This window comes from Seriola lalandi, unplaced genomic scaffold, assembly GCF_002814215.2.
Source record: "Seriola lalandi dorsalis isolate HSWRI2012SDOR001 ecotype SW California unplaced genomic scaffold, Sedor1 jcf7180002054288, whole genome shotgun sequence".
NCBI lineage: Eukaryota > Metazoa > Chordata > Actinopteri > Carangiformes > Carangidae > Seriola > Seriola lalandi.
The window spans coordinates 62,534-84,357 of record NW_019524841.1 but is presented as its reverse complement, the minus strand read 5'-3'; the positions used below and the strand labels follow the sequence as shown (position 1 = coordinate 84,357).

The window sequence follows — 21,824 nt, the reverse complement described above, 5'->3', positions numbered from 1 at the left end:
GGTATCATTAATCTATGACTTTGGCTGGCAGAGTGTTGACAGGGTTGTGAAAATAAAACACCCGTTCCCGTTCGCTGATAACTCAGGGGGGTTGTGGTGGGGGGTGGGGGGCGGGGCTCATTAGCATTTGTGGTGGCTGTGACCTCAGTGCTCAGTGACCTTGTGAGTTGACATGGAGGCAGGGGCACGGGCAAAGATAATGTAGATTTCTGGCAGAAGACACTGCTGACAGCTGTGATGTACCACCGCAATTCCATGCTCCACTGGCACAGCTTCAGGACCTCCTTGACAAAAAGGTGACAGGAGGCAGTGGGATTGTACAGTTCTGAATGTGAGAGCAGTAAAAGACACCAGTGGGGATAAAGCCACCAGTGAACATGTGCAGGCAATGAATTAATAAAAAATCGTATCACTTTGTGCAGGGCTCTTGTTGAAGGTAAGTGGTCAGAGGTTTTACACGAATGCCCTTCTGAGTGGCCCTCTGCCTTGTCTCTTTTCCTTGCATAGTGGTCCCATTGGGACCTGCTGTCCGTCTGTGTGACATTTTCATTCGCAGAACCACAATGACCCCACAGCCAGATGGGATAGTGTCTGCACGCTGGGCTTTGACCTTGTCTATAGCAATTTTGTCTTAGAAGAGCTGCCAAGGGAAGTGTGCGCACAAGCTGTCCTCCTTCAGCCACCTACCAGTCAGCCCTCTGCACCACACCACTCCAGTCTTCTCAGTCAGATCTATTTCAGGTCACACAATCCTCTGCAGTCCCAGGCCACTGTTTTTTTTTTTTTTTTTTTTTTTTACTTGTCTCCTGTTGATACTTATTATAGCCAGGCTAAGATTTGCAGCATAATCTCACATTTTCTGCTTATGGGGCAGCTCTGCTGAGAGAGTAGAGTCATTTTCAAAGCTCTGCTGATGCTCCTGATGTGTATTTACCCGCCACAGTAGACCTGTCGTGAACTGTTTGCTATGTTATCTGCCAGTGGCACTGTGTCATTTGTCAGCGTTAATGAAACTGAAAGGAACAGCGGATTGCTTACAGTGTGCAGAAGCAAAGGTTGCAGCTCTGAGCCAATGAGAGCAGACGACCTGTATTTGTCCGCCGGCTTTCAGACGCGCTGCTCTTTTGTTCTGGGCTGCTGCTTTTTAAAGGCGCTGTCAACAAGAGCACTAAATAAGTGTTATCTGTTGTTCCATAATGAAACGTAACACCACCCACCTGTCCCACACTGTGTGATCTTTGCATTAGCATGACATGTTATCACACGGAACAAGTTGAGACACCTCACAAACGGATGTTTCCGTGGACTTTGCCCTCCCGAGCAGCTAGAGCTGAAGGGGGTTGGCCTGTTCAGTTCTCCAGCTATTACTGAGCCGCTCAGGCAGCTACAGTAGGCCTACGTGGCTGTGCGCCAAAGTGCAACGTATTTAAATTTAATAACCACAGCAAAGATTTGCCCACATTTGGCTTGTGGCAGCCCCTAATTTCCCCCTACAGTAATTTCCTACAGCATATGATGCATAATTGGAAACGAAGCCCTGTGTTTCATTCAGTTTTGTTTTCCTGAAAATAAAGCAGTTGTACTCAGTATGACTTCTGTGTAGGTCATTAATAAATCAAGCGCTCTGGAACCCTTGAGAGAACGATCAGGAACATCAGAGTGTAGATGACAACCTGTGTGAAATGACACTTGAGCCTTATTAATGCTCAGCCGGCTGTTAATGAGGGTATAGCTGTGAGTATGCCTTTGTGTTGTTTGATTTGACTGGCTGCGACTGCACTCTGTGATCACTGGCACGTGGCTAACTAACAGCTTTGTGAATGCCAAATTTCCACACGAGGCTTTGAAATGGCCCCTAATAGATTTTAATGGATAATCGACCCACATGGTTTACAACCTATGCGAGGGTTGGACTTTCGCTTGGTGATCTCCTTATCATTCATTCTGTATGATTATAAGTCTGTTTTCAAAATTAAAAAAAAATAAAATTGAATGATGTGCTGTAAATCTTTTCTTAGAAGTCATATGCTTAAGTCTGCTTTGGAGAGAGAGCTTGATGAATGTTACTCGCTGATCGAGCTCAGTTTTTCTAAACATCGTGCTGCACTATTGGCTCAGCTCTGTGAGGTAATTGAGTAGGTGCTGGTAATTTCAGTGTTTCAGTTTGACGAAGCTGTTTATGAGATTGTGCTGTGTTATGTTGCTTAAACGATTTTTGTGCTTGAACAGACAAAATCATTTGGGCCTTGTTGGGAAATCTGAGCACGCACACAAACAGACACAAACAAAGAGACACACTGCTGACACTGTAACTTGTCTTCATCCCATCATGTAACATTATGTAACTCAGATCTAATTGAACTTTTTGCACTTTTTTTGTTGGGCATTAAAAAAGCTTCCGTCATTGAGTTCATTTTCCTTGGAACCACTGGCTCAAAGTCTCTACATGCTTTGCCTTTACAGTGTGACATTGCCACACACACTCAAATATGTTGCCTCTCTCTGGTATTCGGTAATTGCAGTCTGGAGAAGAATGTGTCATGTCCTGACAGCGCTGTAGACAACAAACCTGCTGCTCCATTGTTCCCTAGCTCTCCTTTGCTCGTCCGCTTCAGCTCCCGACAAACCCACAGTGCTCAATTTTGTGCAGGCATGTGCAGACCGTGTCTTTTTTTGTGATTTACATTCTGGAGGAACAGGTCTGTCAATCTTGGCATGGACGTGAAAAATTGGGGGCATTTCTTATCTTCTACAGGTTAATCTGTTGCAAAGTTTTCCTTGTGAGAACTGTTGTCTCTCTTCTGGAGCTCTTGTGTCCACGGAGTTCAGCATGGAGTCCACAGACTGGAACCTTAATCAGTGAAGGACTGAGAGCAATTGTTGCTTTAAAATGAAACTCATGAGGTCATATCTTTGACATAAATGTAAAAGACGTAAAATTATATAATTGCTAGTCGAATGGTTTAACTTTTGGACTCTCTTATAAAGTCATAAACATATAATCAGTGGGTCTTTCTAGTCAACTTGCTTCATTGACCACGACCTCATTTGAATCCATTGAATATTGGTAGACATGCAGCCTGCGGCTTGAATGCTTCATAAATGAAATTCCAAGATGTGGCATGTGAAATGTGCCTGATGAAATAAGACAATTAGGACCATCGGGTGGCCAATCAATTTTATGTCCCATCAGATTGGTATGTAGGACCTTTTTTTTTTTTTTTTTTTTTCCAAGATTCAATATTGTGTGTGTGTGTGTGTTTCCGCCTTTTTTATTCCTTCTTGTGAAGATGATAACTCAACAACCTTTAATGATCGAAATCCTACAGTTTCTTTCCATAGAACAGATGATCCAATTAGATTTTTGTAAAAGCTTGCTGCATAGATTTGCATATTAGTGATAAAATCTTCTTTCTTGAGACGACTGTAGCTCATCCCTCTACACTAGTTTGCAGGCTTCATATTAATGTTCCTCCTGTTTGCGTGAATACACGTATGTTCGAATGGAAATAGTTTCTGTAATTTATGCATCATTCAGTTTAATTGATCACCTCATTAGCATAGCTTGTTAATTTTTATATATCATTGTAATCGTGTTGGGATATCAGTTAGCCCAAGAGCCTAATGTTTTAATTTGTTATCACTGAGTAGCACGATGTGTTTTCTCCTTCTACAAACAATTCTCATTCAGTTTTCTCTGTTTTTGAAGTTCAGTGTGTTTCTGTACGCACATGCTCAGGGTTTGGCAGTGACACAATAATTCTAATACAAGAAACATAACATGTTACATTAAATAAATAATCCACTTTTTTTGTGACTGACTCAAAGATTGCTTCGGGAACACAGTGAAAGCCTGAACCTCAAAAGGTGTTTTTTTTAGGTAAAGGCAAGGTTATATCTGTATCGAATGAAAAATGTATTATCTTTATTGTCACTGCTTAGAATTTTGATGATGTAGCCAGATTTCTCAAATGAAGTTAATTTTTAAAGTACACTACCCAAGCCTTTCTGTGCGTGGAATTCAAGGCTGTGGTGCAGCCAAGTGTTTTCCTCTTTTTGTGATGCCACAAAATCTCACTACACAAAACACGTAAAGGGCAAAGACGCCTCGAGGTCCTGTATGTGAGGCTCAGTACAGAGAAATACTAAATCATAGAATCCTATAACAGATTTACAACCCTTTACTTTCAGCTGACTGAGCCCTGGTAATAGCCGTGTGAGAGACAATGGTCAGATAATGTTATGTTCTTCTCCTCCACCAAAACAACCTGGTGATTTACTGGTGTCCTGCCTCGCCTTCACAGAGAGGGAGAGAATATAGATGAGGTGGTTTGGATGGAAAGATGGGGACAGAGGGAGGACTCGCTGTTGTTCTGCTATCCCATGACAGAGTTCCCTGTTTGACTGGGGCGGTTGCCATGGTCACTATTGTGTTGAGACATTTATAGTGACACCGATAGTGATCACTCTGCTGTTATTGATAGTGGCAAAACCTGGCCAGTATCCGGCTCTGTGTTCTCTTTGTTGCTCTTCTCTTTATTTCGTGACTGCTGCACATAATATCTTTACTCTGTGTCCCACCCTGTCATCTCACTCTCAGGTCACTGTGAGCAAAGGTGTGTGTGTGTGTGCGCGCGCGTGTGCGGTGCGTGTTTGTATTTGTGTATGTGAGGAGTATGACTGCCATCTGCTGTAGGACTTTGAACATTACAGGTTGTTGACAACATACATTATTTTTAAAGTTAAATGACTGAATATAATATTGTTGCAGTCCACACTGTCAGTTCTTTTTATCTGCGCAGTAGGAAAACACAAGGGGATGACAAACTACAGTGATAAAACCACATGATGAAAGACAAGAGGAAAAATATGAACACTATTGTGAGATAAAAGTCCTCAAGGGCCTTGAAGACAGACAAAACAAATCATGGTGACAGCTGAAGTGACAAAAAAAAAACTAAATGACAAAAAGAGAAAATAATTCTTGATAATATATATAGATATGAAGGGTAACAATGACAAGTGAAGGAAATTATCATTTATCTCTTTCCCCTCAGTCACCGCCTGGAGGTGAGAGCTCAGGTTGCTCAGGCTTTCCTTGCCAAGTTCCAGCTAACTCATGAGGAGATGGTCACATTGCGAGGGGCTCGGGATGCACCCATTACTGAGGTAATTTCCATTATAATCTATGCTAATGAATGAAATCATGTAAAATCCTCACCACACCCACAGGCTGGAGGGGTTTCAGTAACAGGAGCCCCTTTTACACAGACATCCTGCCATATTGCTGTAAAAGAAAGTCATCTTTGCTTGTTACTAAACCAAACAAACCCGGCATTACGCCGCTGCCATATGTGATTTTTAGACAATATGCCGGCATCCTGGAATCAGAGGCTTGATGTGTAACAGGACCATGTCACTGTCTGTCCTGTGTTCTGCTGGTCATACTGTCGATTTAACTCTGTGACTTCCTCCACTGCCGGCTTAAAGGCAAGCTCCCCCACCCCACCCAAATTCTGTGTTCATACCTTTTATACCGAAGTAGAATAAAGGTGCAACATTCCCATAGTGAACAGGCTGTGTAAAAGGGGCTAGGTACAGATACTGAATGCGTCTGACTGATCTGCAGTTTTTATTGTCAGTTTTTCCTTTAGAGGCTCCATTATCTGGATCCCTAGTTGAAGGATGACCACTCTTCTCACTCTCACTCATGCTGCCACAATAACTAATGAGTTGTAAGATGTGATAAAGATAGGAAAATCTAAAAGATTTGAGCTTCTCTGACCATCCTCCCCATCGCTTGTTACCGTTTACTACTAAACATGAAATAAAATCTAAATGATCTAAAGAAAGAAAATCAATCTTTTATTACCTGGTTATGATATGCACATACATAATTTTGCATGTCAGATAACACCACACATCTTTCAGCTTCAAAGCAATTTTGCATGATAAGTTACAAATACTTATCCAACTTACCAAAGCTGTAATTTTTAGTATTTTGCCAAAAATGTTCATTGACCTCTGCAAATCTGCCACCTTTACTCTAGTATATTCATTTATGTGTCGTTAATTTTCCCAGGATTTCTTCAGAGCTCTCAGCCGGGTGAAGCACATCCACGAGGATGTGAAAATCCTCCTGCGAACCAACCAGCAAACTGCAGGGTAAGGTGCATATCTGACTCCACAGTGTTAGTCTGTTCTCCACCAGTGTCTTTTATGGTAATTTTATTCTCCTTGTTAAATTCATGGCATTTATTTTGAACCAGAGATGTGGAACAGTTAAGTAGGAGAAAAACATCCAGGTCGGGTATTTATGTCACTGTCAGGGATCTGACACTATGCTGCAGGTCATGAGTATGTAATGTGTGGTCTTCGTTCGTGTGCTTGTTCCAGGTTAGAGATCATGGAGCAGATGGCCGTGTTACAGGAGACATCATATGAGCAGCTCTACCGCTGGGCTCAGAGTGAGTACAGTACACAGAGTTAATACCACGAGCACACCAAGGGATAAAACTGACTTACCATGACCCTCCATGCACACAGCCCTCCATACTGAACTGGGGTGTTGTGTTGTCAAAAACAGACAATTAAGCCAATGTATTCTGTAAAGTTTACTTCCATTTGTCTCCGAACGGTTGCTACTGTTGCATGATTTCTATTAGTTGTGTGTTTTTTTTATTTTTTATTTTTTTATTGGATATAACCAAAATACAAAACTGGGCTCTTTCAAGTGACCATAAATATCCAGTAATGGCGTGTATAGGAGTCATTTGAGAATACATGTGACTCATAACTTCTGACTGAGTATTGTCAAACGAATGCTTGAAACCAAATGTTTTGTCGTTGAAAATGAAAATGGAAATAGTCTATTTAGATCACAGAAACCTCATTTGTTTAATTATACAGTAAGAAAATACAGAGCGTCTACTAAATTGTGAGTTGCTCCACAGATTCTTATTTTGCTGTGGTTTAGATTTGCCAAAAGTCCCAATTCCGAAAATTAGGCAAGTGAAAGTTTGGTGTTGGTTAAATTAAAGAACTCAAAGTTCTTCTGTTTTTTTGTAATTTCTCTGTATGTTGTAGAAGTTCATTTATTTGTGAATAGTCTCTTTTTTGTACACGCATTTGTCAGTTGTTAATTTTCATAAAAATATTACCACACATTCTCTTAGGAACACATGCACATGTCTTTCCAGCATTAAGTAAAGTCCAACAAGAGTGGAGTGTGTTGACCCATTTTCTCCAATAGTCTGGAAGATTGGCCACTGCCTGTTCATTGTTTGTATTGTCTGAAGCGTAAGCAAACCGACTGACTTCTTAGTGAAAGCTCATTGGAAAATATGATTTTGAAAATGTTCTTGGTGCTTTGATCTGCTTTCTTACCAACAGGGTTGACACGGTCAAAAACATTTAGCAACAGTGAACGGAGCATAACACAAAGATAGTAACTATAAAGACAGCACTCAGATGATAGTGTCCTACTCCGATAGATATTATATAGATTATATTTCTTGACCCGTTTCTCTTCTTGTTTTTCTCTCTTTCTACATAGACGAATGCAGGGGACTTACCCAGGAGACGTGTGATATCAGCCCTGTGCTGACTCAAGCCATGGAGGCCTTACAGGACCGGCCTGTCCTTTACAAGTAACACATAAACACAACAGAAAGTTATTTATCTAAATGAAACACTGTATGGTCTGTCCCTTCTGTTATCTTTCTCTCTATGCCAGCCAGTGTTTACTCAGAGTGCTAATAACAAGTAGAAGTCAGCTTGTTTAGTGGTGAATGTTTTAAAATGTCCAATATCAAAGGGGCTGTTTGAATCTATTACTAACAATAGAGAGATAGCTCCTAAATATATAAAAATAAATAGCTACAGGCGCCACACTTCACTGATCATCAGAAATACATGCTTGTTAAATTCAGAATGAAGTGGCACTGCTGCTGTCTTCAGTGGGTTACTCGCAGGTGAATTGTAAGAGTTTTTGGCTGAGGAGATTCTTGTCTCAGACGAAGAGAAACAAAGAGCTTTTTGATTAGAAAGCAACAGAACAAACAGCCTGAAGCAACAGGAAATGTCACCACTATCCAGCCAGCGGTAGAAATTACAGATCCGCAAAATAAATCACTGTCAAAATTCGTCTTGAACAATCAGGACTATAACAAACTGCGGCCACAGGTTTCTGGCACGCACTGTGTACGGAGTACAACTTTATGCGTACATTAAGCAAGAATTCAGTTTTATTTCAATTCAGTGTTTCTCTTGCTCTTCATGTTGCTTGTGTAGAATTGCAAAGGTCTCCCAGATTTCCTGAAGCTTCCTGTGAGTTTAACTTTGTCCCAAAAAACAAAACAACACAGTGGAACGTTTCACACGTTACACCAAGATATGCTTTCATGGCAAAGCCTCCTTCTGTTGGTCTTCATTCTCGGAAATGCACCTGTCTCAGTGCCCAGAAAGTGTCCAAGGTCGCGCGCTGGCTGGGGATGTTTAGGCTGAGAGAGCGGAGACCGACGTTCCTGGAATCTTAATTCAGCACTATCTTCTGTTTAGTCTGTCGTAGAGTCTGCCACCGCCAAGTAATCAAAACAACCTCAAACTCTTTCCCTTTTGGAAAAGCTGCCTGCATTGTTGATGCATGTCAGCGACTGACCTCCGACACAAAGTCTGCACGAAAAACAATGTGTTCACATGAAGTTTGGGTGTTGAACGTTGGCCTCTCTCTCTCCTCTGTTTGGTCAGGTACACTCTGGATGAGTTTGGGACTGCTCGCAGGTGTGCGGTGGTAAGAGGCTTCATCGACGCACTCACCCGCGGCGGGCCAGGAGGAACTCCCCGCCCCATAGAGATGCATTCACATGACCCCATGAGGTAATCAGTCCCGTTGTAATATGATGCTTCTTACTCAAATCCCATTTAAGTGCTCAATTTTGCCATTTCTAAACATAATAAAACCAAAAGGAAACCTAATTTCTGATGGAAATTTAGCTATTTTTCCATAGAGTTGGAGAAACTCAAGGATGCTTCTTTCATGTCTCTGCATTAATTTTGAAGGTACGCTGAATAATGAGTTCAGTGTAGCTTAGCTCATTTAATGGATGTCTGCAGAATCAAAGAGAATCTCCCCTTAAAAATATGAACACGTACATTTATGCATTTCTAAAGATGAATGTCTTGTCAAACTTAACCACAAGTTATAATTAATGTATTTAAAGAAATTAGATTATATCAAACTTACAACCTGTTTTCTGTTTGTGCACACAACCAGAGCTGATGAATACTAATACTGTATTTACATATATTTATTATAAAAAAAGTTCAAACTGGTTTGCAATTATTAGGATTTTGTGAGAACTTGTCAAAACACTTCTGGTGATCACAAATTTAAACTGTCAGAATTTTTCCAGACTAGATTCATTATTCAGTAGAACTTAAAACTACACACAGACATTCAAATGGATAGAACAGGAAATAGTGCATCTATTGTATGATTATAACAATCATATTTCATGTCGTGATTATGATGATCCCAATTCAAGATGATGTTAAATATCTATTTTGTCAAGGTGTGTGTGAGTGTGTGCGTGTGTGTTTCCTGTTGTACCACGGTCTCTTCCCTCTTCCTCCTGTGCCCAGGAGCTAAATAGGAGATTTTCTCAGAATACTAGCCATGTGTGGAACACAAAATCACCTCCACTTTATAGGAGGCATCAGCAGTTCTGAGAACATCAAGTTCTTTCTCACCTCCCTATGTCCTCACACTCGCTCACATGCTCACAAACACACATACACACGCAGGCTTACACATAATAATTCAAGTTTAACCTTGCTGTTTTCCACCGTTATGTAACACCAAAAGCCGTGTGTGTTTGTGTGTGAGGGGAGTGAAACACGATGACCTGTGCCTCGATGTAGCTGTGGTCATGGCGTGGTAAGATTAGCCCTCGGGTGGCCCCTCAGTGACGTACTGGTTAATGCAGACTATTTTGTCGCTCTTTCAGGTACGTCGGGGACATGCTGGCCTGGCTGCACCAAGCCACTGCTTCAGAGAAAGAGCATCTAGAAGCTCTGCTGAAACAAGTCACTCTGCAAGGTATGATGCTTCCTAAATGCTAATTATACAGCTCCATCATCTGCGGTTCATGCCATACCTTGAAATTACAAATGGTACAATTGAACATACACCTTTTTTTCCCCGCTGTCTTCTTTTTATATAATCCTTATTGGAATAGTTTTCTTTGCAATTTTAATTAGGTGTATTTTACAAGTGAACCGCGGCTTGTAAACAAATGTCACAAGTATTTGTTTATTGGACAGAGTTTGGGAAACCAGTCATTCAGTGAGGTTAGAGATGTTGGCAACAGTTAGAGTGTGAACAAATCTAATTCTTGTACATTTAGTTCAGCCTGATGAACTAATCCTGTGCTTGTTTCCCTAATTTAACTTCTTCGGTTCTCATTAAGAATGACTACAGCTTAGTTGAGACCGGAGAGTGCTCTTGGCCCATTTTGTCAGGCTACTATACATCCAGGCTGTCAGATCACATTTATCTCCTTTTGTAGTACTTCTCTGTTGATTCTGATATATCATCTCACTCCTAACAAATCACATGAGAACTGACTTGGAAAAAGTTAGAGCATTTTCAGGCTGTTGTCATGGTGTCACTTCAGTTTGAATGACGGACATTGCTGTCACCTGCCCAATCACAGTGAACAGTGAAAATAAATGTAAAAGTCAGAGTAAGCATCAATGTGTGAATGCATCCTAAACCTCACACAGGAATGAATTAGGAATGTGGAGGATGGAGGATGTGTGTTACTGCACATGCAGATTTACCCCAGTGCTGTATTTATTAATACTGTGCTAATATACATGATATCCTCAAAACAGCTGATGCCATCCCAACTAGCCCTGATTGTTTATTCCTCTTTCGTTAGGTGTGGAGGAGAACATGCAGGAGGTGGTTGGACACATCACTGAGGGTGTCTGCAGACCGCTGAAGGTGAGCAACCAAATTACTTTAAGAAGCTATAAAGTAAAACAAAAACACTGATCAGCTCTGTTGAATGTTTAATGTGTTGTCTATTTTGTGGACCTGTCCCGCAGGTTCGGATAGAACAGGTGATTGTGGCTGAGCCAGGAGCTGTCCTACTTTACAAACTGTCCAACCTGCTCAAGTTTTACCACCACACCATCAGGTATTTTAGCTCACTCACAAGTTTGCAGCGTAACAATCACTATGTACTATGTATTTCACTATGAGTTAACAGCTGAAATTGATTGATGGCTCAACCAAAAATAATGGGGGCAACCGTTTTGATAATTGATTAATCACTTAAGTAATTTGTAGAGCAAGATATACTGTGGCTCTATTTTTGTTAATTTGCTGCTTTTCTCTGCTTTATGTTATTGTAAACTGATGAGCTTTTTGTTTTGCATCGTCTATTGGACAAAACAAGCAATTTGAAGAAGCCACTTTGGGCTCTTGAGGCTCGTGATGAGCAGTTTTTGCCATATTTTGACAGTTTCAAATTTAATTAGTCAGTGAATCGGGGAAAAGAAAGAGAATTGATTATCACCGTATGCAGCCTTGTTGACTTGTTTGATCTTTGTCCAGCTCTATTATCGGGACCAGTGTGGCCTCCTTGCTCATCACTATGGAGGAAATGCACGTGCTCAGCAAAAAGATGTTTTTCAACAGCCTTAGCCTCCATGCAAGCAGACTCATGGACAAGGTATAGTAATATGATATTCCACAATATTGTTTATATTTCAGTCGGTTGTTGTTGTATATTTTATGTGTAAAAACATTAGTTTATCTTCTTATCCAGAATGATTCAAGTGTTTCACCAAAACATTCTTTAAATCCTTGATCAACAAGAATGAGAAGAAATCAAATCCAAGTTGACCAAAATAAAATCTTCATACACAAAGAAAGATCATGTCAAAGAAAGTGACTGCAAACAATACTTCACCTCTTACTCAAACCTTGTTTTTTTTTTCTTTGTTTTTTTTAAATAGAGACGGTTCGCAATGTTCTTTCATAAAAACGCTTAAATGACAGTGCAGAAGTTCAGTTTTGCACCCTGTGGACACATGCTGTGTATTTCAGCTTTCCGTCTAAACCCTCAAAGACAACAAGGCTATTTCTGAAACACTTATGCTTGTAAACAGTTTCAGCCCGCCGGCCACAGCATCGAAATGGCGCTCGCTGCCAAAAAACACCAGACTTGTTACCGTTTAGTTAAATTGGCATCCAAATATACCTCAGCACGAGCGAGAGCTCTTCCACATTACATGCTCGCTGTTCACTGATCAATAGCAGTTACAAGAGTTGTCCCTGTAGCTTGGTGTTAATCAAATTGGAAGCCCTCAGGGTTTTGGTGTCAATTCCAGCTAATGCCAGGAACACAGCCTTCTCATGATTTGCTCCATTAGGTGGACAAAGGTGGCCAGGCTCAGTTCTGTGTTGTATATCCAGAGGCCAATGAAATCAAAACCATCTTCATTAAAAAAGCTCTACTGACTCTGAACAAGTGGAGGCTCAGAGTAGCAGCAGGGAGCAGTTGTATATTCAGTCTATCGTGTTGCTCATTAGGGATGTTAAATGCTTTGATAATGTTGTGAGGACCACTTGTCTTTATAAAGGCTGCAGCCCACACACACAACTAATCTCTGCGAGAATAACTTTGCTCGTTTGCTCCATCTACTACACCTGGACAGGTGGAGCTGCCTCCTGCAGACCTGGGACCCACAGCCTCCCTCACTCAAACGCTGTCCCTCCTCAGGGAGGTGCTGGCCTCCCACGACTCCTCAGTGGTTCCTCTGGATGCCCGCCAGGCTGACTTTGCCCAGGTTTAACACACATTTCTACTATATGATCAGACTGAGAGAAAGGCTGATCTGTTACTGTTTCTGTTAAATCTATGAGCTATGAATGTGTTAATATTTGTTTTATCGTCTGTTCTATTTACTCATCTCTTAAGGCTCTGTCTGACTTTGTCTCCCTCAGGTGCTCTCTTGCATCTTGGATCCTCTCCTTCAGTTGTGCACCGTGTCAGCCAGTAACCTCGGTACAGCTGACATGGCCACCTACATGGTCAACTCGCTGTATGTGATGAAAACAACACTGGCTCTCTTTGAGTTCACCGACAAGAGACTTGAGATGCTTGAGTTCCAGGTTTGCCTTCATTATGATTTATCAACACTTTAATAGTGAGTCAGACAATTAAATGATGTGTCAGTTTTTAAATGTCTATTTACATTTGATTACAATTAGTCAAGGCCAACACACCACACCTTAGTGGGACAAGAAAAACTGAGTCATAAAACACTAATGTTATCCAACTTGAATGCTCAGTTTGCAGTCACCATAATGACTGTGCATCAGGGTATTTTTCATTAAAATCAGTTAATTATTCTTTTCCCTTTCATTAAAACCCAAAGAGCCCAAATCTTTTATTAAAAAGATTTAATTTGCTATCTCATAGAAGGGTGTGCGTCATGCATTGTTGTTCAATGCGCCATGTATCCCTCTATTTTTAGCACATCTTTTGTAATCGAGCACCACAAGAGCTCCTGTGGAAGTTTCATTATCAATAGCACAGTGATTCTCCATTAACCACAAGTACCACTGGCTCACAATGCAGGCTTGGACTGGATTTTAAATCACTCTCTCCCACATTTTCTAGATCGAGGCTCACCTTGACACTCTGATCAACGAGCAGGCATCCTACGTGCTGACCAGAGCCGGACTGAGTTATATCTACAGCTGTGTCCAGCAGCACAGTGCTGAACAGGTCTCACATGGAGTATTTAACCACACTCTTACATGCACTCACTTGTGAAGTTACAGTACACATCCCTCCTCTTAGACTCCCTAATGTTCCTCTTTTTATATTATACAGGCCCTAACATTATTGCTTACACTACCTATTTGGGCTTTACAATAGCTATCGCTATGGTTACCACATGACCAATATCTTTATTAGTGCATAATAGCATTTCTGTCAGATTTTCAGATGAGAAAAGGACAGAGGGAGGCAGATCATATTATGTTCTATTAGAATATATTACCTTGTGCAGAAGTGTCTTGTGCAGATGAGAGACCTGATGCCCTGGAGCCTTCCTCCGTCTTTACAACACACTTTGCCACTAGGCTGACTGAGACCCATAGTTGTGGTTTAGCGTGTGAGTCTTGAAACCCTGGGTCATGTTAGGACACACCACACCCTACTGCTGCTGCAGCTCAGTGCGAAGCTCAATCAAGAACTGTCATTCTTCTGCAGACTACTTCTCTCCTCGGGTGGCCTGTCTTGGTTTTTCCTTAAATAGTCCTCTGTTTGAAAAGATTAGGTCTGGCTGTCTACACTCGACAGCATCCCAGATGTCAACGACTGACAAGAATCCCTGAGTTTATTTCAGCCTTTTCAGGTTTACTTTTACTATCTGTTTAACATTTTATCCCTGTAATTTTCTTTGATACATCAGATGAACGAGTCAGAAACAAAACAAAAAAAACAGTGATTAAAACAATACTGTTCACTGGCTAGCAGCTAGCAGATGAGTTTGTGGGCTCATGATGGTTAATGTGCCCTCATCCCTATAAAATCACTCCAGGCACTGCAGAGTTGCTTTGACCCTTGCACTGCTTTCTGTTTGCTGCTTTTAATGTAGGCAATTTAGGCGTTTAAGCTTTACTTAATGTTGTCATTCTGGATAATCGGTGTCGGCTAATTGTCTCGAAGGTACCTGCTGTTGTGTTCACAAAGTCAGTCATGTTTTTAATCTGTCTAGTTAAGATTAAGGTTTCAGGGGGGGAGTTTCTCCTCCTTCACGAATTAAAACTCACATGTCAAAGTTCAGTTTTCTAAAAATGCTGAATTATATAGTATATATTTCTTTTCCCAGTAAATACCTTCAGTGCTGATAATTAGTCCTGAATTATAAACGGAAGATAGCTACAACAGCCCATGACATCAGAGAGATGTTGAACCAACCAGTCTGCCATTTAAAAAACTAAGCCAGCATGAGAAAGGAAGTGTCATGTAGTTTTATTATGATACAGATCTTAGATCATATTTTCCAGCCCTAATGTAAATCATCTTTTTGTTTTTTTGCTGCACACAATGATCATGTGTGTCTTTTCATTTTTGTTTTTTGTTGTTTTTTTCAATAAACCTTTTTGTGAACTTCCTCTTAAGCCAAAGATAAAGAAATGATTCTTGGTATACGGTACGGTGACCAGGGTAACATCACTCACTGAGGCATCACTGTGTGTCTGCCTCCATCCATTTTTAGCATCTGCTGAGAGTAATGTATACAGATAACACAGGAAGAGACCTGCTGTGTGCAGACATGAATTAATGAAGGTCCACATTCACCTGACCTTTGTTCAGGTCTGCATTGCTGCTGTTCAAACACCTGTGACCTTGAGTTGGATTCTAAGCTGATGTTCACTTTTCTGTCTCAGGGTGCTCTGTCCCTCCTCCCAAGCATGGACAGCTCCTCTGTTAAAGCAGCAATGGTGAGTTACACCACATGTGTTTATATATCTAATGTTCCCTGGAGGGAATAATAAACCGTCACTTAATTATGATGTTTCTCTGACTAAGCAACTGCAGTGAACTCTCCCCCACAAACAACAGGTCCAGTTTGATCGGTACTTGTCGTCGCCAGACACTCTTGTGATGCCACAGCTCAACTTCCTGCTCAGCGCGGCCATCAAGTGAGTTCCTGTCCCTAATCATGAGAGTAGCTCTCCCTGAGTCTTGCATGTATGCAGTGTTCAGGCTTCAAGTTAAATGTTTACCACGTCGCAGGGTAAAGAGCGTATTCAGAGGGATAAAAATAGAATGTGAACGTTAACCGAATAGTGTTCAACATTCATTAGTTTCCCAGATGTAATATGATCATTACTGCATTCCAAACAAAACACTCGACTAAATGCACAGCGTGTTTGGATGCTAAATTGCTGAAGCCACCAACACATTGAGAGAGTGGTCCACAGGACTGTCTGTATTTGTCTTACTGATCAGAAAATGCACATGCTTTTAGCTCAATCCAGCTGCTACATTGGAGGGCTCTTTCTATGAGTCACGTTTACTGGGAAGTGCAGCAGGCTTGAGGAGCACTCTGTACCTCAGGTTAATGTTCCCTATTAATGGACATGGGAGGACTGATGGGCAGGACGCCATTAATTAGCTTCTGGTCCATTTCTCACTCACACTCATTCCCTGAAATCATTCCTCCTCTTTGTCTCTCTCTCTCTCTCTCTCACTCTCTCACTCTCTCACTCTCTCTCCTCCCACCCCCACCCCTCCACACTATCTCTGCTTCTCTGCTCTCCTAAATACACAAAAACACCCGCTATCACTCTGAAAATACTCCTGGAGTGCACAAATAATGAGAATGTACTCTTAGATTCCCTTCGTTTCTACTTTTGTGTTAGTGCACTTGGTGTGGAGTAAGGTGTTATACACAGCGCTGTGGTTCTGTGCTCTCTGTGGGCCAATTAAAAATGTGGATCTCAAGAGCCTGAGTGGGATACAACCGAGCTGCTCCCACTGTGTCGTTGACTCCTTTCACTGGGGCTCTTCTGATTCGACCGCTGCATCCTCCATTCATACTGCACTGAAAGAAGTATAAGTCACATTATATCCTTCACTTCAACTTTATATGTTTGTTTGTTAGACAAAACAGTAAAAAAAAAAACAAAATCATACTTTACTTAAAGCTACAATGATAAATGAAGAACAAAAGATGTTTCTAATTAAGTTGTTTTTTGTTTTTTTTTAAATGCTCAAGGTGACTTATGAATCAGTCTTGTCTATAAAATGTCAGAAAACGGTGGCCACCACAATATCTTAGAAAAAGACATTATATACCCAAAAACACACATGCTCCAAATGCGTTTTTCTCAAACAACCCATTTCCAGTGAAGCCTTTGTGAAGCCTTTGGTTTAGATTTTAATTATTCTACTGCTCACATCCGACAGCAGTGGCAGATTGGTATAGCATGTCAGATAGAAGAAAATATCTGGGCATCAGTTATAGAAAATACACTTCACTATTCTGAGCTGTAATACTTAGAAAAGAGACAACATATGCACATACAACGGGGTCCAACAGTCTGAGATCACTTTGGACCCTTTGACTTTTGGACCCTGCTGTATGTTTTGGAAATGTGCAAAGATGCAAACATTTTGGAGAGAAGTGAAAGATGAAATGTTTACCTGCTATTTCCTCTTCAGTGTATTTTGGCTTAAACGAACAGTGCAATGATCAACCACAGCACTACATTTATTGGAATACTCAGTTTATAGTTAGAAAGACTGTTCTGAAATTCTGGATTTCTTAGCACGTCCCTGTTCTGGACCGTTGGTAGAAGGAGGTAGTGAGAACACTCCCTCTGGAAAAGCTGACCTACACACTTCATGACAACGTCGAGGGATTTATTAAGATATGTCAACCCGTCTTGGACACGGTGGACCCCTCTGGACTGGACTTCGTTCTACCTAATTAACAACACTGGAAGTGGTTATGTGCATATTCAAAACTGAGACCATATGTAATTGGTGCCAGACCCTCTAATAAAAATAAATGTCATGTTTTGTTCGACCAACAGTCGAATGTAAGACCAAGCAAAGCAGCAAATTCTCACATTTTTGATGGATCTTCAAACCATCAAATATGTGGTATGATTTAAACAAACAATCTATGATGCTGTAATATGTATCCATAGATGGCAGTGTGCACCACATACACCACTACCACTCTTTGTTTTTACTCAGCAGGGGCACTCAATGGTCACTGAACAAAAAAAAAAAAAAAAAAGCAATTAGGACAAATTCTTACTCATGGCTGATTTATTTCAGCTCTTGAACAGTGACTAATTAGAGTATAGCTCTGCAGGTCTGATTTAGGTTTGAAATGCTAGAATTTAAAAGGCCCATTCATTGCTGTCACTTTGTTTTGTTAGTATAAAAATCCTAAGCATTTTATCTGTTTGTGCAGGGAGCAGATTTTCCGTCAGTCGACAGAGCTGGTGTGCAGAGCCTATGGAGAGGTTTATGCGGCGCTGACCAGCCCAGCTAACGGCTACAAAGACCCAGAGAACCTGGTGCCCAGATCCCCTCAGCAGGTCCAGACCTTGCTGTCCTGAGAGACATCCTTTGTCGCACCTGGTTGATCTCAAAAGCACCCGGCACCGGGCGGCCTGCAGGTTATTTAAAGAGCGGTGTAATTTGTACAGTATAATAACACAAATGTATATAAAAGTGGTTGTTAAGGTGGGGTTCTTTGTGGGAAATGGGGGACGTGGGTCACTGACCTCAGAGAGAGACATGTCTGTATATAGAGCTTCCTGTGCGAAAGGAGGAAAGAACATTATATGTATATGATCCTTTTACATTCACTGCTGCAGGCGGTTGGCTCGTTCTTCTCTCATGTGTCTGAAACTCATGTGTCTTCTTCTTTCTGTTTCACACCATGTTCTCTGTTTGGGGTCCATAGTTTTATAAAACAGTCTTTTTATTGAAAACACTGACCATTATATAAAACAAAAGGATACACTAAATTAATGATGCTTGTCTTATTTTTCCACACTTAAAAGTGGTTGGGAAAAATTGTGCCACAGGAGGAACCTCAGCGACTTCAGCACAAACGTTGTTTATTTTAATCTCAACTGTTTTGAGCTGCCGGGATAAAATGGAAAGTCTGTCTTACCATCTTGTTTGGTTTTTCAAACAAATGTCTGCCATGCTGACTAAGATATGAAAACAAGACTATAATGAGGCTGGATTTAGTCATTTACCATAAATTCTACCTTTTTAAATGAATCTTTGGCAATTTAAAAGCCATTATGGTGTGTCAGGAGTGGGAAATGTTTTTCTTCACTATTACCACAGCATTAAACCCCCATTTTTATTATGAGCTAAGCTTTCTCGTCATGTGCTCTCTTTTGTACTTAATACACCTCGTCTTGTGATGTGTTAGTTTATGAAAACCTTTCTCTAGATGATGCAGTGGTAACCAGGATAAAGTCATATAGCACTGGTTATTGACATATTCCTTTACATTATAGGTAAAAGGCATAAAAGACTTCACAAGGCTTTTCTTTCACAATGATAATATTCAGCTTTTATGAATTGAGATCTACAGAATCAAAAAAAAAAAAAAATCAGCTCTTTTCTAGTCATAACGACCACAACTCATACACCAATAGTGCACCAGGCGCCGATTTTGGGTTCAGTATCAGAGATGAAACCACCAACCTTCTGATTAGCAGACAACCCGATCGACCTCCTGTGCCACAGCCGTCCCAAAGTATTGGACAGAAGTGACACGATGGTGTATAATATTAGTGAAAAACTGACACGACCCAGCTCACGTAATCCCCAGTAAAGCACCACTGAAACAGTAAAGATAAAGTGAATATTGATCCTTTCTGTTGTAATGTTCTCAGTCCAGAGAGGCAGCTTTTCATTTCTGCTATCTGACATCAAGGTTCATGGCAGCAGGCCTCATCTTGGCAGCACTGCCAGCACTGAGTCCCAGGATTTCCCCAGCTCACCGGATGTTACTCGGATATCATTGGCCAGGACATTGAGTACTGGGAATAAATGGAATTCCACAAAGTTCAGCATCTGGACGGCACTCTTAAGTCCTTTAAATAGACCGGCTCTCTCTTCCAGTTCTGCTTGGCTCCGCTCTGATACAATCTGGAGTCTTGAGTGTTTTTACTCAGCACTCTCTGGCATAAAGTGGGATGATGTTTGAAAAGCAAGATTATTGAATAACAACACACCGGGCGCACCTTCACAAACTCACAGGCACGTAAGTTGTGCGTGGATACATGTGGGCCTGCAGAGTTCAGCATGTGAGGGCTTTTTCTTGCTGGTGGCTGTATTAATGAGTTAGCAGATGTGAGAGGTGATGGAGTCACCACTTAGAGGCAGGTAGTGGTGAGCGGGGTGGCAAACATTCGTCCCATCATTCGCTCCATATGACAGGTCGCCAGGCTTTAGCCTGCTGAAGCATGAGACCAGCAGGAATCTGGGTTAAAGAATAATAGCAGCAATATTGAGTTGTTGTTTTTTTTTTTTTTTCTCTTTCCTCTTGCACTCCACTGTCTGGTGGTAAATGACGATCCACAGCTGACAAGTTGTGTCTTATCTATTGCCTCAGCAGAAAATTTGAAAGGAAGATGACTCAAACGAATGCACTGTGGAAATCACAAGTCTTACTGCATGCCTATTGTGCTAATGTTGCTCTTTCTCCACGTTTTTGCTTAGAAATGTCACGCGTTGCTTCCTCACTTGGAAATGACTCATCATCTCCTCAAAATAGGACGTGGTAGCTTGTAAGAGTGAGGGTTTTGTGCCACAACATAGTGATGTGTTTTTATTGATTTACTTTATTGAGTTTCATTTAAGTTATGAAAACTCCCAAGTATTGAATTTTTTTTTTTATCAACTTATACATGCGTATTGTAGAAACTGCTGTGAGTTCATGAAGTTGCACGTTAGCTAATGTATTTGCAGTGTGAAATGGTGGTGGAAATGTTTCTGATCAAGTCTAAATGTAGATATCTAACATCCAACTAAATTTTGAATGGTGGTCAAGCACAAGACCACAAGCACAAGACAGACTGTTAACTTTTAAATTTGATTTATCAGCTTAGTCCAAGCTCCCACCCCTGGATCAAAAGGATGTTTTCACAGTTATAAAATCTTGTGTTGTGGCCGACATGAGTTTTTCCAGCTTTACAGTTATAGATTGTTGCTCCATACGATTGTGTGGAAACAGAGGAAATATGCAGGTATAAAACAGTATCGTCTGCATACATATGGGAAGCCTCTTCATGATGACGTAAATGATGGTAAATGATGATGTTGGCTGCTCTTTCAGAGTTTTCTGTGAAGATTTCAGGTCAAATTTTGCTGCAGTTAACTTCTATTTTGAGCAGTTCTACCTCTTTGAATAACAAAAGACTCTGAGTGCAGAGGAGGAAGGACAGGATCTTGATAGAGAAAATAAGATCGATACAAACATCCACACTGGTTACCTCAGATGAACTAAAATGACAAAACAGTAGACTCAGGGAAATTCGAAACACTCAAAAAAAAAAAAAAGAAAAAGAAGAACTTTATCACTGGCATGTTTCTTTACCAGGAACACCGTGATTGAGGTAAAATGCCTACTTCTACTTTCCAGCTGTAATCTTCCCACACAGATAACGTCCTGTCCGATAGGAAGTTAGGAAATCAGTGACGGGATAATGGACTTTGTGCCACTAAACTACAAAGTAAGAACACTGTAAGGTGTGCAATGTTAATGTGTTATCTGTTTTGATTAGGCTCTTCATTTCACAAACTGTGCTGTACTGTGCAGATTATGCACAGTTGCATCACACCCTGCCCCCCTTGTTAAACATTGGACGCAAACTTTCCGCAGTAGGAGATGTGTTTATCCCTGGAAATCAAGTCGTCGTCGTCATTTTGTGGTCTCTAGTCAATACTTGGAGAACGCTTTGTTTCTGGACCTCATCCAAATTCTTGGGTTTTAATTAAGCCACTCATCACTCTCACGCCTCCATAATTCTCATTTGGACCATTAGAGAAATTAGACGTTATTTATGTAACATGCTCTCCATGCATTGTGCACTAGTTGCTTCGAGCACAGGGCACGGTCATCCATCTTATTATGAGGCTGAAATATCTCCTGCCTCATATCAGAGCTACTCGTAATTATTTCTCCACATTGCTTTTGTTATTTGGAGAGGTTACCTTATGTCAAACCTTTCTCTCTTTGGCGGC

General features: G+C 40.9%; 1 protein-coding gene across 4 annotated transcripts in view; it reads left to right on the top strand.

Annotated features, from left to right (window-relative positions):
- The window catches only part of cog6 (component of oligomeric golgi complex 6), a 36,775-nt gene that overhangs the window by 3,073 nt on the left and 11,878 nt on the right, over window positions 1–21,824 (top strand). For all 4 annotated transcript variants that reach the window (XM_087173877.1, XM_023405885.2, XM_087173874.1 and 1 more), the window contains exons 5-19: window positions 5,058–5,169; window positions 6,083–6,165; window positions 6,397–6,467; window positions 7,556–7,649; window positions 8,749–8,877; window positions 10,008–10,099; window positions 10,944–11,008; window positions 11,113–11,204; window positions 11,624–11,741; window positions 12,730–12,861; window positions 13,019–13,186; window positions 13,698–13,805; window positions 15,479–15,532; window positions 15,654–15,733; window positions 18,022–19,842. In XM_087173877.1, the coding sequence (XP_087030003.1) occupies window positions 5,058–5,169; window positions 6,083–6,165; window positions 6,397–6,467; window positions 7,556–7,649; window positions 8,749–8,877; window positions 10,008–10,099; window positions 10,944–11,008; window positions 11,113–11,204; window positions 11,624–11,741; window positions 12,730–12,861; window positions 13,019–13,186; window positions 13,698–13,805; window positions 15,479–15,532; window positions 15,654–15,733; window positions 18,022–18,169 (1,546 nt within the window). In that variant the 3' untranslated portion in view covers window positions 18,170–19,842. The remainder of the gene's footprint in view (window positions 1–5,057; window positions 5,170–6,082; window positions 6,166–6,396; window positions 6,468–7,555; window positions 7,650–8,748; window positions 8,878–10,007; window positions 10,100–10,943; window positions 11,009–11,112; window positions 11,205–11,623; window positions 11,742–12,729; window positions 12,862–13,018; window positions 13,187–13,697; window positions 13,806–15,478; window positions 15,533–15,653; window positions 15,734–18,021; window positions 19,843–21,824) is intronic.